This window comes from Rhinoraja longicauda, chromosome 37 (assembly GCF_053455715.1).
Source record: "Rhinoraja longicauda isolate Sanriku21f chromosome 37, sRhiLon1.1, whole genome shotgun sequence".
NCBI lineage: Eukaryota > Metazoa > Chordata > Chondrichthyes > Rajiformes > Arhynchobatidae > Rhinoraja > Rhinoraja longicauda.
Genome location: NC_135989.1, coordinates 1,319,384 through 1,333,395, shown reverse-complemented (window position 1 = coordinate 1,333,395; position 14,012 = coordinate 1,319,384). Strand labels below are relative to the sequence as shown.

At 47.9% G+C, this 14,012-nt stretch overlaps 1 protein-coding gene across 1 annotated transcript in view; it reads right to left on the bottom strand.

The window, feature by feature from the left end:
* LOC144610662 (adhesion G protein-coupled receptor E3-like) overlaps positions 1–14,012 on the bottom strand; it is a gene marked incomplete at its 5' end in the record, with an annotated part of 92,805 nt that overhangs the window by 62,991 nt on the left and 15,802 nt on the right. Inside the window, one exon of the mRNA XM_078429531.1 lies at positions 4,214–4,366. Coding sequence (XP_078285657.1) covers positions 4,214–4,366 — 153 coding nt within the window. The remainder of the gene's footprint in view (positions 1–4,213; positions 4,367–14,012) is intronic.

Sequence of the window (14,012 nt, the reverse complement as noted above, 5' to 3'; positions counted from 1 at the left end):
GCCACAGGGACTAGAGGGGAAAAAAGAGGGGCGAGGGGCGGGATTATTTGTAGATTAGTTATCTGAAACTGGAGAATTCAATATTCACACTGTTGGGTTGTAAGTGGAATATAAGGTTGTGTTTTTTTCCAGCTTGCATGTTGCCTCACTCTGGCAATGGATGAGGCCCAGGACAGAAAGATCAGGATGGGATTGGGAAGCAGAGATAAAATGGTTAACTACCTGGAGATCCAATACAATAGGATTGAACACAACTATTCGGTGAAACGGTCACCTCGTCTGCGGTTGGTCTCGCCAATGTAATGGAGGCCACATCTGGAACACTGAATGCAGTTGCAGGGGAAAGTACCTGATGAGGGGCTGGTTTGGATGGGAAGGGATGTGAGCCAATGCTTTGCGGAGAGAGCAGTCTCTGTAGAAGGTGGAAAGAGTGGTGATGTGAAGATGTCATAATAATGTTCGAGAGTAGTAACCTCCAATAATGTTTAGATATCTCACTATTCCCTGACAGTGATGTTGAATATTTCACCAGCACCATACTAGAACTAGGGTGAGGAAGGGGACAGGGGCAGAGCGGGGAGAGGAGTGTAGGATGAAATCACTTCAAATTAGACCATTCTATGTTCATACGGCTAGCTGATAAGTTACTTAAACAAAATATGAGGTATTGGTGTTGCAACTTGCATGTGGCCTCACTCTAGCAATAGAGGAGGCCCAGGCCAGAAAGGTCAGCAAGGGAATGGGACGGGGAGTTGAAATAAACATAGCACAAAAAGTAAGGAAATTTGTGTTTGGTAGATTATTTCTTTGTTGTAACAATGCTTCTTGACAATAAATCTTATACCGTTGGAAAGCCTGTTTATTTCCCTTTTAAATGGTGCCACATTTGTAAGGAACATGTATTTGTGGGATGAGCAGCAGAGCTGAGTAAGTGGGTTGCGCCCATGAAAAATCTGCCAAATCTTCTCTGCCAATGCCAAACAGCTTATTCTGCCATTGACTCTTGTTCGGTGTTGTTTGGTGGATTGGATGATTGAAGTCTGAAGAAACAAGACATATTGGCAATTTAACAATTTATTCATTTAATAAACAGGAGCGTCAGTAGCGTGTGGAAGAACCATACACAGCCACAACAGCCTGGCACCTCCTCCTCATGCTGGTCACCAGACTGGTCACACACTGTTGTGGGATGGCATCCCATTCTTCAACCAGCATTTGTCGCAAGTCAGCCAACGTGGTTGTGTTGGTCACTCTGGCACGAACAGCACGCCCAAGCTGATCCCACAAGTGTTCAATGGGGTTGAGGTCAGGACTGCTGGCAGGCCATTCCATCCTCTCCACTCCCAAATTCTGGAGGTAGTCGCTGAGAAACCCTGCTCTGTGGGGGCGAGCATTGTCATCTTGGAGGATAGAGTTCGGTCCCAGACTGTGGAGATATGGGATTGCCACTGGTTGCAGAATCTCATCTCGATATCTCTCTGCATTGAGATTGCCTCCAATGATGACAAGCCTCGTTTTTCCAGTGAGGGAGATGCCGCCCCACACCATCACACTGCCTCCACCAAAAGATGTTACTCTATCGGTGCAGCAATCAGCATAGCGTTCTCCGCGTCTTCTCCACACTTTGACCCTATGATCCAACTGTCGTAGGCAGAATCTGGACTCATCGCTGAACATAACGTTCCTCCACATGTTCAGGATCCAGTGCACGTGTTGCCGACACCAGCGCAAACGGGCCTGACGGTGAAGGGCAGTCATGGCAGGCCTCCTGGCAGCCCTATGAGACCGGAGGTCGGCTGCGTGCAGTCTGTTCTGAATTGTCTGGGCAGAGAGCCATCGGCCATATCGTCCTACAAACCTTGACTGCAAATCTGTAGAAGACAGCCTATGGTTCCTATGTGCTGACAAGGTGAGGAAACGGTCTTCTTCGGGTGTCGTCTTCTTGGGACGCCCACTTCGCGGCCTGTCTCTGACATCCCCCGTTATATGGAACTTGGCCTTCACTTTGGAGATGGTACTAGGGCTCACTCCAAATAATGCCGCAACTTGGTTTTGCGGAACACCAGCTTGAAGTTGCCTTATCGCACGGGCCCTATCCAGATCAGTCAAACGTGGCATGCCGATTCTTGGAGCAGACACCTACTGACCACTGTAGCAGGGCCCATGCTCACAGATGCTGCCAATCAGGTGCCAATCAGGCACCTGATTGTCAGCACCTGGGGGTACCAGAAGCTCAAAACAAGAGTCAATAGCAACAGCAGAATAAGCTGTTTGGCATTGGCAGAGAAGATTTGGCCAATTTTTCATGGGCGCAACCCATATACTCAGCTCTGCTGCTCATCCCACAAATGCATGTTCCTTACAAATGTGGCACCATTTAAAAGGGAAATAAACAGGCTTTCCAACGGTAAAAGATTTATTGCCAAGAAGCATTGTTACAACAAAGAAATAATCTAACAAACACAAATTCCCTTACTTTTTGTGCTATGTTTAGTTAGCAACCGGTAGATCTCGTAGGTATTGGTGGACAGAGCGTAAGTGTTCAGCGAAACGCTCGCCAAGTTTATGCTTGGGTTTGCCGATGTACACGAGTCCACATATGGAATACCGGATGCAGTGGATGAGGTTTGAGGAGGTAGATGTGAATCTTGGTCCAAACTGTAAGGACTGTCGCGGTCCCTGGATGGAGTTGAGGGAGGAGGTATAAGGACAGGTATTGCATTTGCTGTGGTTGCTGGAGAAAGTACTGTACCTGCGGGGGTGGTAGTTTTAGTGGGAAGCAATGAGTGAACCAAAATGTTGTGGAGGGAGCAGTCCCTACGGAAGGTGGAAATGAGTGGAGGTGGGAAGATGCGATTAGTGGTGAGAGTCCTCAGGAGGTGACGACAATGTTGGAGGATAATGTATTGGATGCGGAGACTAGTGGCATTAAAGGAGAGGACCGGGGGAAGTCTGTCCATGTTGCGTCTTGAAGGAGGGGGAGTGAGAGCAGAACTCTGGGACACAGAGAAGACACGTGTGAGGGCCTCATCTATGACAGAAGGGGGGAACCCCCGTTCCCTGAAGAACGAGGACATCTTCGATATTCTAGAATGGAACGCCTCATCTTGGGTGCAGATACGGCGGAGACAGAGGTATTGGGAGTCGGGAATCACATCTCTGCAAGAGGCAGGGTGGGAAGATGTGTAGTCCATATGGCTGTGGGAGCCAGTAGGTTTGTACTAGATGTCCATTGATAGTCTGTCTCCTGTGATGGAGACAGAGAAATCGAGAAAGGGCCAGAGGTGTCCGCAATAGTCCAGGTGTATTTGAGGGTGGAGGGAAAGTTAGTGGTGAAGTTAATAAAGTCCATGAATTCTGTACGGATGCAAGAGGAAGCTCTGATGCAGTCGTTGACATAGTTGGAGATAGGACCAATGCATGGAGACCTGGAATAAGGACTGTTCGATGTACCTGACAGAAAGGTAGGCATTGCTTGGTCTCCACTACAATGAATTCCGCATATTAACTACCCTCTGGATAAAGAAATCTCTCCTCACCTCCATTCCAAAGGTACGTCTTTTACCGGAGGTGGGAGATCACTCCCTCCCCCTTCCCCCCCCCTCCCCTTCCCCACCCCCCCCCCCCCCCCCCCTCACCCATTCATTATTTCAATTTCACTGAAAGTGGTGGTTGTGTAAATTACAAATAAATCCTACTCCATCTAATTACTCCCACTCCACTCCATTACCTTTCCTCAATAGCGGAGAAATGTGTTTTATTATACAGCAATTTAGGAACAGTGTGAAACCAACTGGCATAATGAAGGATGAGTCGTACCCTGGCCACTCCCTCGTCTCCCCACTCCCCATCCGGCAGACGGTATTGAAGTGTGAAAACGCACACGTCCAGATTCAGGGTCAGTTTCTTCCCAGCTTTTATCAAGCAACTGAATCATCCTACCACAACCAGAGAGCAGTGGTGAACCACTATCTACCTCTTTGGTGACCTTCTGACTTTCTGTGGCTTTACCTTACACTAAACGTTATTCCCTTGTCATGTGCCCATACACTGTAACTGGCTCAATTGTAATCATGTATCATCTTTCCGCTGACTGGATTGCACACAACTAAAGCTTTTCACTGAACTTCAGGACACATCACAATAAACTAAACTAAACTACGTGAGAGCGGTGAATGCTTTGGATTTGCAACCTTCTCACAGAAGTCTTTACCTTCACACTGAATTACTGCTTTATCAGTGAACGTAATGGCACCGGTGGTTGTGACAAATCCATCCTTACAGGTGCACCGATGATTTCCCGTAGTGTTGACACATATTGCATTTGGAACACAGATGTTTGAGTCATCGTCACATTCATTGATATCTGGAGTAGAAACACAATCTTAAAATGTAGTTGAGAAACTTTGTGCACTGATGATCTCTCACACCATCTTCAGTCTGTTCCTGACATGAATTCCTGTGACATCTATCACCATATCGTGATGCAGTACCTGGAGAAGTGATGCTCACAAAACACAAACAACTTCCAGCAGTCAAAGCAACAGAGGTGAGTCTGGATGTGGGCGGTGTAATACAGTTATACACAGGTGGGTCTGGGTGTAATACAGTTATACACAGGTGGGTCTGGGTGTAATACAGTTATACACAGGTGGGTCTGGGTGTAATACAGTTATACACAGGTGGTCTGGGTGTAATACAGTTATACACAGGTGGGTCTGGGTGTAATACAGTTATACACAGGTGGGTCTGGATGTAATACAGTTATACACAGGTGGGTCTGGGTGTAGAGGGTGTGGTACAGTTATACACAGGTGGGTCTGGGTGTAATACAGTTATACACAGGTGGGTCTGGGTATAATACAGTTATACACAGGTGGGTCTGTGTGTGGTAGTTATACACAGGTGAGTTTGGGTGTAATACAGTTATACACAGGTGGGTCTGGGTGTAGAGGGTGTGGTACAGTTATACACAGGTGGGTCTGTGTGTGGTACAGTTATACACAGGTGGGTCTGGGTGTAGAGGGCGTGGTACAGTTATACACAGGTGGGTCTGTGTGTGGTACAGTTATACACAGGTGGGTCTGGGTGTGGTACAGTTATACACAGGTGGGTCTGGGTGTAATACAGTTATGCACAGGTGGGTCTGGGTGTAGAGGGCGTGGTACAGTTATACTCAGGTGGGTCCATGTGTCGAGAGCATAGGAGAGTGATAAATGATGAACCTACTTAACCTCATCCTCACCAATCACATTGTGGCTGCTGAATCTGTGCCCATGGGCTTAAGGCAGAAGTGGCCTCTGCAGTCATTGTGGAGACAAAGTCCATCTTCCCCCATCTGTTGACCGTTGGACTGATGGGGCAGTGTCTGTATGTATGACTGTATGACTGCGTTAAATATGTTGTTGAGTGGAGATTGTTCCCTGTCGTGGACTGGGCTGCTTCCAAAACTCTGCAATTTCTTGCTGTCTTGGCCAGAGCAATCCCAAACCAACCTATGATCATATTTAGAATTCTCTCTATGGTACATCTGTAGTAATTGGTAAGAATCATTGGAGACATGTCAAATTTCGCAGTCTTCTGAGGAAGTAATGGTGTTGGTAAATTTTCTTGGTTATCCCATGAATGTGGTTGGTGATATTTATGCCAAAAAATGGAAGTAGAAATGGAAATGTGAATTCTTTCATGGAAGGAAGCTGAAGGTGATGGTGGGAGGTTGCCCGTGTACTCTTCTACTCCATCTAGTCATTGTTTGAGATCCAGCCCAGCCCAAGGAGGGCTGTACTTATAAACTGAATGCACCCCTGAATAAGGGGTGAATTTATAGGGGTGTATAAAATCATGAGGTGAATAGATAGTAGAATGTACGGAGGCTGGACACTCCATCTGTTACCTCAGGACATGTGCAGACCAGCTGGCAGGAACATTGTTGACATCTTTAACCTCTCACTATTCCATTCTCAGGCTATTCTCACTCAGAGGTTTGGGGGTGACCTTAGAGATGTATAAAATTATGAGGGGCACAGATAGGATAAATGATCAGAATCTTGTTCACAGGCAGTGAAGTATGGAACTCGAGGGCAGAGGTTACGGTGAGAGGGGGAAATTTAGAGCATCTGAACTGTGTTTTTCAAACAGTCATAAAGTCATACACTACAAAAACTGGCCCTTCAGCCTGTCTTGCCCTTGCTGAATAAAATGCCCATCTAAGTTTGTCCTATTTCACTGTGTTTGGCCCATATCCCTCTAGACCCTTCCTATTCATGTATCTGACCAAATATCTTCTAAATGCTATTCAGGTATCTGCCTCAACTGCCGTCTCTGTCAGCTCATCCCTTATATCTGCCACCTTATGAGTGAAAAAGGTGCCTTTCTTATCTTGTCCACTGGTTCTTGATTCCCCTACCCTTGCTAATAACCTCTGTACATTCACCCTATCTATTCCCCTCATCATTTTATACACCTCCATAAAATCACCCCTCAGCTTCTTGCACTTCAAGTAATAAAGTCCTAGCCTACCCCCATAGCTTAGACCCTCGAGTCCTGGTAACATCCTCGTAATTTCTCTCTGCACAACTCTAAAGGCGGTGAATATCTGGGAACACATGCTAGAGGACATGGTGGGGGCAGATACAATTATGGTACTTAAAGAGTCTTTGGCCAGGTGCTTGGATGGGAAAAACATTGTGGAATAAAGTCTAACGTGGGCAAATGAGATGAATGTAGATCGGTATCATGGACAGCATCACAAGATGGGTCGAAGGGGCTTGTTTCTGTGTTGTACAGTTTTGATTCCACAAAGGATTTTGCATTGTAGGAAAATAACTCTAGATGCTGGTTCAAATTGAAGGTAGACACAAAATGCTGGAATAACTCAGCGGGTCAAGCAGCATCTCAGGAGAGAAGGGATGGGTGATGTTTCGGGTCGAGACCCTTCTTCAGACTGATGAATTTTGCACTGATTATTTTGAGTTGCAGATTTATCATCTAAATTGCTGAGAAAGTTGAAGTGTAAACTTCAAGTAATCTTGATATCTATATTATTGTTTTTATGACGATTGAAACTTCATTGGAGCTTCCTTTTCATCTTTCCTTCTTCAGTGACTCTTCCTGAATCGGGTTCCATCTATTACAGATGTGTTACATTGTTGTGTCCAAGTGACCTGTGGTTGAGGTGGGAATGGAGTGCGTGAGTTTGGGGGGGGGGGGGGAGGAGTGGAGATGGAGTGGATGAGTGAGGGGAGGGTGTTAGATCAGTGCAGTAGAGGTTTGGGGGAGTTTTAAAGGGGGTTCGGGGGGGTGAATTGGGTGAATGGGGGGGTGGTGGAGGGTGTGATTAGGGGAATTGAGAGAGTGAGTGGGTGGAGTTCTCAAATGAAATAAATCTAAATGAGGAAAAATGAAATTAATTTTGTTTAAAAAACAAAGCTTTTTATATTTAAATCTTTTTTTTTTAAAGTGAAATAATGCTATGAAACGTCCTTTTTTGACAAAAATGAAATCAATGCTTTTTGAAATGAAGCATTTTTCTTTGTAAATGAAAGGAATGTAAATGAAAGCATACAGTTTAAACAAAGCGATTTCCTTTAAATAAAATATTATGGAAATGAAGCTTATCTTATATTGTACAGCAGCAGCCAAAGCTGGACGTCTCAGCGGGAGCTTTGAGTGGGAACAACCTCTGTCGAACAAATAATAAGAGTGGCGGCGGCGCTCCTCTCACGTGGGGGGGGGGGGGGGGGGATAAGTGGGGTTGAGGGACGTGGGAAGGAGTGGATCAGTGGGGCTCTTAAAAAAAACCTGAAACCAATTTAAATTAATGCAGCACAGGTTTGGTGGAGTTTTAAGGCGGATTGAAGGGGAATGGAGTGCGTGAGTGGGGGGGGGGGGGGGGGGGGAGGAGGAGGGAATGGAGTGTGTGAGTGGGGGGAGAGGTGGGAATGGAGTGTGTGAGTGGGGGGAGAGGTGGGAATGGAGTGTGTGAGTGGAGTGGCTGAGTAAGGGGAGGGTGTTAGACCAATGCAGTGGAGGTTTGGGGGAGTTTTAAATGGAGTTCGGGGGGATGAATTGGGGGGTTGGAGAAGTGGGGGTGGTGAGGGGAATAGATAGGATGAGTGGATTTCTTTTAAATGAAACAAATCTAAATGAGGAAAAATGAAATTAATTTGATGTTTAAAAAACAAAGCGTTTTTTTTCTATAAATCTTCTTTAAAAAAATTGAAATAATGCTATGAAAACGTCCGTTTTTGACAAAAAAAGAAATCAATGCTTTTTGAAATGAAGCGTTTTTCTTTGTAAATGACAGGAATGTAAATGAAAGCGGCGTTTTATTTTGCTCCCTCACGTGGTACACCGACCAATGGGGCGTCCTCACGTGGTACACCGACCAATGGGGCGTCCTCACGTGGTACACCGACCGACCAATGGGGCGTCGAGTGCGAAGTGGGAGCTGAGCAGAACAAGGCAAACTTCCCTCACTAATAAACACCCTCCCAGAAGTATGAAATAGAAATAAAACAATCGGAAATGAGGAGAAATGAAATGTAAGTAATGTTAAAAAGACAAATCTTTTTTTAGAGCAGAAAACGGCAAACCTCCCCAACTAAAGAAAGCCTCCCCGAAGTATAAAGTTAAAAAAAATGTAAATGAGGAAAAATGAAATAAAGCTTATCTTATATTGCAAAGCTGGACATCTGAGCGGCAACCGGACAGTTCAGCGGGAACTTTGAGCGGGAACAGCCCCTGTTGGACAAATAAGGGCGGCGGTGGCTCCTCCCACGTGGGACGTGGACCAATTGTGCGGGTCCCATTGTTCCATCCCCCTCACCCACTCCATCCCCCCTCCTCCTCCCCCCTCACCCTCACCCTCACCCTCACCCACTCCATCCCCCCTCCTCCTCCCCCCTCACCCTCACCCACTCCATCCCCCCTCCTCCTCCCCCCCTCACCCTCACCCACTCCATCCCCTCTCCTCCTCCCCCCCTCACCCTCACCCACTCCATCCCCCCTCCTCCTCCCCCCCTCACCCTCACCCACTCCATCCCCCCTCCTCCTCCCCTCCTCCTCTCCCCCTCACCCTCACCCACTCCATCCCCCCTCCTCCTCCCCCCCTCACCCTCACCCACTCCATCCCCCCTCCTCCTCCCCCCCTCACCCTCACCCAGTACATCCCTCCTCCTCCTCCCCCACCAACCCTCACCCAGTCCATCCCCCCTCCTCCTCCCCCCCTCACCCTCACCCACTCCATCCCCGCTCCTCCTCCCCCCCTCACCCTCACCCACTCCATCCCCCCTCAGCACTGCCGTCAGTCGGGCGGGTGCCCCCCCTCTCGGAGCGTGAGAGGTGACTACACCTCCCGGCGGTCAGCGCGGCCTGATCTGAGGAATGGCAGGCGCGAGGCATGCCGGGACGGGCGGCAGTGCTCCGGGGGGTGGGGGCCCTCCCCCCTTTCCCCACCACCCCCTCTCTCTCCTCCCCCACCCCCCGCCCCCCCCACTATCTCCTCCCCCCACCCTCACCTCCCTCCTTCTCTCCACCCACTTGGCCCCCACGTCCACTCCCCACCGGGGAGACGTTGGCGGAGAAAGGCACTTACCGAGCGTGCAGGGGGGAGGAGGGACCTCCGGACTACTCGAGTCGGGCAGCAGAGGTGGGACTACTCGAGGCGGGCGGCGGCGGGTCTGGGAGAGTGGGGAGGGGAGAGAAGCGAGGGGAGAGAGGAGAGAGGTGCGGCGGGAGGCGCGCACAAGATGGCGGAACGTCAGGAGGCCGCCATCTTTCTGAAGTCGCGAAGGGGCCGTCGGTGGCAGTGGCCCTCGTCGACGCCGCCATCGGTGGAAGCGGCCGCTGAAGGAGGAGAAGAAGCTGCCAGCTGCGCTGCGGCCTCTGTGCGGTAACTGTGCGGGGCGCTGAGCATGGGCGGGAGGGGGGACTCGAGGACACCGTGGCGTGGGTTGAAGGGACGGAAGGGAAGGATGAGGATCATCAGTCCGACCATCTCCCTCCTGCTCGAGAGTGCCCCCGGGTGTGGGAGAGTGGGGAGAGAGGAGAGGGGAGAAGGGAGCCCCTGATTGCGGGCGGGCGGCTCCGCTAACGGCGTCCATCTTGTTTGTGCGAGTGAGGAGAGGCCGTGCGTGCCTCTCTGGTGATGTCAGACGCACAGCACTTTGAAAAAATGTGTTTAGAAATGAAAGTTTAGAAATGAGAGTGGTGATTATGGTGGTGCAAACATTGTGGCGCTGTGGTTTACCGTTTTGGCCAAATCACTGATAAATAGTGGATATATATATATATATATATATATATATATACACAAGATCTGAGGATAGATAGATAGATAGATAGATAGATAGATAGATAGATAGATAGATAGATAGATAGATAGATAGATAGATAGATAGATCACAACAAGTCTTTTTACACAGTGGCATTTCAGAGGCTTCATGACATCAGTACATGGACATCGAATCATCGAGTCACACAGCGTGGAAACAGGGTCTTTGAGCCAACTTGCCCACAGCAACAAACATGTCCCATCTACACAAGTCCCACCTGCCTGTGTTTCACACATCTAAACCTTTCCTATCCAATGTAACTGCCAAATTGTTGGCATAATTATGTATTTGCAAACTGTGAGACAACAGAAACTCCTCAACTGTCCGATTATTGTAGCGACCAGTGATGCTCGCTACAATAATGACCACACCTAACAGCAAGTAAGGGTCCCAAGCTAGACACTGGTGCTTCCAGTGAACCACACCAAGGAGCTACGGATGGCTCTTCCACTCAGGGGCGAGTGTGTTTTCAGACTCTCCATTAAAGACGAGGTCAACCAAGACCATGTATCATTGTCTGATCTGGTTTCCTGGCTGGTGTTGAGAACTCAATTCCAGTTTCATTGTGAGTGTTTAGGTGACGGACTTGTCTGGCAACAGCCCAAGATCAATGATGTAGGGTTGGAAATAGTAGAGGGGTACAAGGGGAGAATAATTAAACTGAATAGTTATTAGGTGATAAGACCATGGGGTGATCATTGGGTGATAAAGATGGTACAGATTGGAGGGGGGTGGGGGTGAGTAGTCAGTGGTGAGCAGCAGCAGCACTCAGGTCTGAGGCTCAGTGGCAAAGGGTAAAGTTACTCAGATCCATAGTGATAGGAGATTTGTTAGTAAAGGGGATGGACAAGAGATAAGACTCCAAGATGGTGTATTGCCTCCCTGGTACCAGAGTCCAAGATGTCTTAGAGTGACTGAGCATATTCTCAAGGGGGAGGGGGAGCAGCTGGAAATCATTTTGCACATTGGGACAAATGACATAGGGAGGAAAGGGGACAGAATGAACACGGGGAACTGAGCAAAAAGGTTCCAAAGCAGCAATTCAAGGGTAGACAGGTCTGCAGATAGAATAGGCAGGAGTTCGGCTGAGTGTGAGGATACACTGTTGGATCAAATTGCATTTATTTCAAAGCGAGAGGCTTGATCAGTAAGGCAGATTAACTGGTGGTGGAAGGGTGTTTTTCTGAGCGGAGGCCTGAGACGTGATGTGCCCTGGGGATCATTGCTGGGACTATTGCTGTTTGTGGTTTATAACAAAGATTTGGATGACAATGTACAAGGCATGATTAGTAAGTCGTGTAGGAAAGAACTGCAGGTGAAACAGTAGATTGAGTCACAGATAATGATTTTAACAAATAGCAAGTATGATATCATACATCAACACACATTCATTAATTGGTTACGGATGATCAACCAAGTTCAGAAAAAGGTCAGTGGTAATATTTGGAAAGATGGATCACCAAACCAGCAAGCCAGATAACACTTCCAATACAGTTTCATGAAGATTATAAGCATCTTTTCACGTTATTGGAAGGGGATCAACTATTTCACTAAACACAGGACCCAGAATACTCCTGGCTGAGTATACATGTTTTTAAATTTTATTTTGTATAAGGAATGACACAGAGGGATTCACATGGATCCACTGTGAATGGAGAGATATGGATCACTTGCAGGCAGAGATTAGTTTAACTTGGTATCGTGTTGGCAGAGACATTGTGGGCCAAAGAGTCTGTTCCTGTGTTGTACGGTCTGTCCAGGATTGTTAAGATGCTAATACTATTTTGTCAAATGCTCTGGTTGGTCACTGACTTTTGGGTCAAAGGCCAGTAAAATCCAAACATGGCCGGAAAGAGGAAAATAAGTGAAAGTCTGATCCAACATGAAAAGAAAGTCGAGATTTTATCAAGGAAATAATCAAGGCAAAGCCTGCCCCAGATTATAGTTGTTAACATTATTGTGATCCAGTTGTGCTTGAGGGACCAAGGGTGGATAAGTAGTTTGAAATTTTGAGTAAATAACCAAAAATGTTTAAAACTGTCCATTTAAAACTGAGGTGAGAAGGAACTTTTTCACCCGGAGAGTTGTGAATTTGTGGAATTCTCTGCCACAGAGGGCAGTGGAAGCCAAATCACTGGATGGGTTTAAGAGAGAGTTAGATAGAGCTCTAGGGGCTAGTGGAATCAAGGGATATGGGGAGAAGGCAGGCACGGATTATTGATTGTGGACGATCAGCCATGATCACAATGAATGGTGGTGCTGGCTTGAAGGGCCGAATGGCCTCCTCCTGCACCTATTTTCTTTGTTTCTATGTTTGCTGGACGCAAAGAACAAACAAAAATTACCCTGAACGGAATGAAAAATACAAACTATGCAACTCAGACCACAACTGCACACAGTACTGCTAGTGTGGTCTCACCATAGACTTGTATGGTTGTATCTTTATGTCCCAGACATTCCTTGGACCACCTTCCCAACTGACCCAGATCCTTTTGTAAACTTACTATATATTTCCTCACTGCCCAGCATCCCACAGGTTTCGGTGTTACCTGCATATTTACTAACTGCAATAACTACATTATCTTCATATTGATAATGTAGATAAAGAACAACAACAGATCCATCACCGACCCCTCCTTGCGGCACACCACTGGTCACAGTCCACAATCAAATGAATCAACACATCACAACTACTCTTTGACTACCTCCTCCAAGCCAATTTTGTCATGGAGTCATAGAGGGATACAACATGGAAACATGTCTTTTGGCCCAACTTGCTCATGCCGGCCAACATGTCCCTGCTACACTAGTCCCACCTGCCCGCTTTTGATCCAAATACCTCCAAACCTGTCCTATCCATGTATCTGTCTCACAGTATCCAATTCGCTAGCTCACCTTGGATTCCTGACTAGCCTACCATGTGGGACCTTGTCAAAGACCTTCCAAAGTCCATATAGACCTACCAAAGTGCCCTACCCCCATCAATCCTCTTGGTGACTTCCCCTCTTCCATTATAGATGAGGTTCTCACTAGGGCCTCCTCTATATCCCGCAGCTCCGCTCTTGCTCCCCCTCCCCCCCATTCGTAACAAGGACAGAATCCCCCTCGTCCTCACTTTCCACCCCATCAGCCAGCGTATCCAACAAATCATCCTCCAACATTTCCCTCACCTCCAACAGGACCCCACTACTGGCCACATCTTCCCATCTCCTCCCCTTTCTGCGTTCCGCAGAGACCGTTCCCTCCGTAACTCCCTGGTCTACTCGTCCCTTCCTACCCAAACCACCCCCTCCCCGGGCACTTTCCTCTGCAACCGCAGGAGATGCAACACCTGTCCCTTTACCTCCCCCCTCAACTCCATCCAAGGACCCAAACAATCTTTCCAGGTGAGACAGAGGTTCACCTGCACCTCCTCCAACCTCATCTATTGTATCCGCTGCTCTAGATGTCAACTTCTCTACATCGGCGAGACCAAACGCAGGCTCGGCGATCGTTTCGCTCAACACCTTCGCTCAGTCTGCCTTAACCAAACTGATCTCCCGGTGGCTGAGCACTTCAACTCCCCCTCCCACTCCCAGTCTGATCTTTCTGTCATGGGCCTCCTCCAGTGCCATAGTGAGGCCCACCGGAAATTGGAGGAGCAGCACCTCATATTTCGCTTGGGCAGCTTGCAGCCCA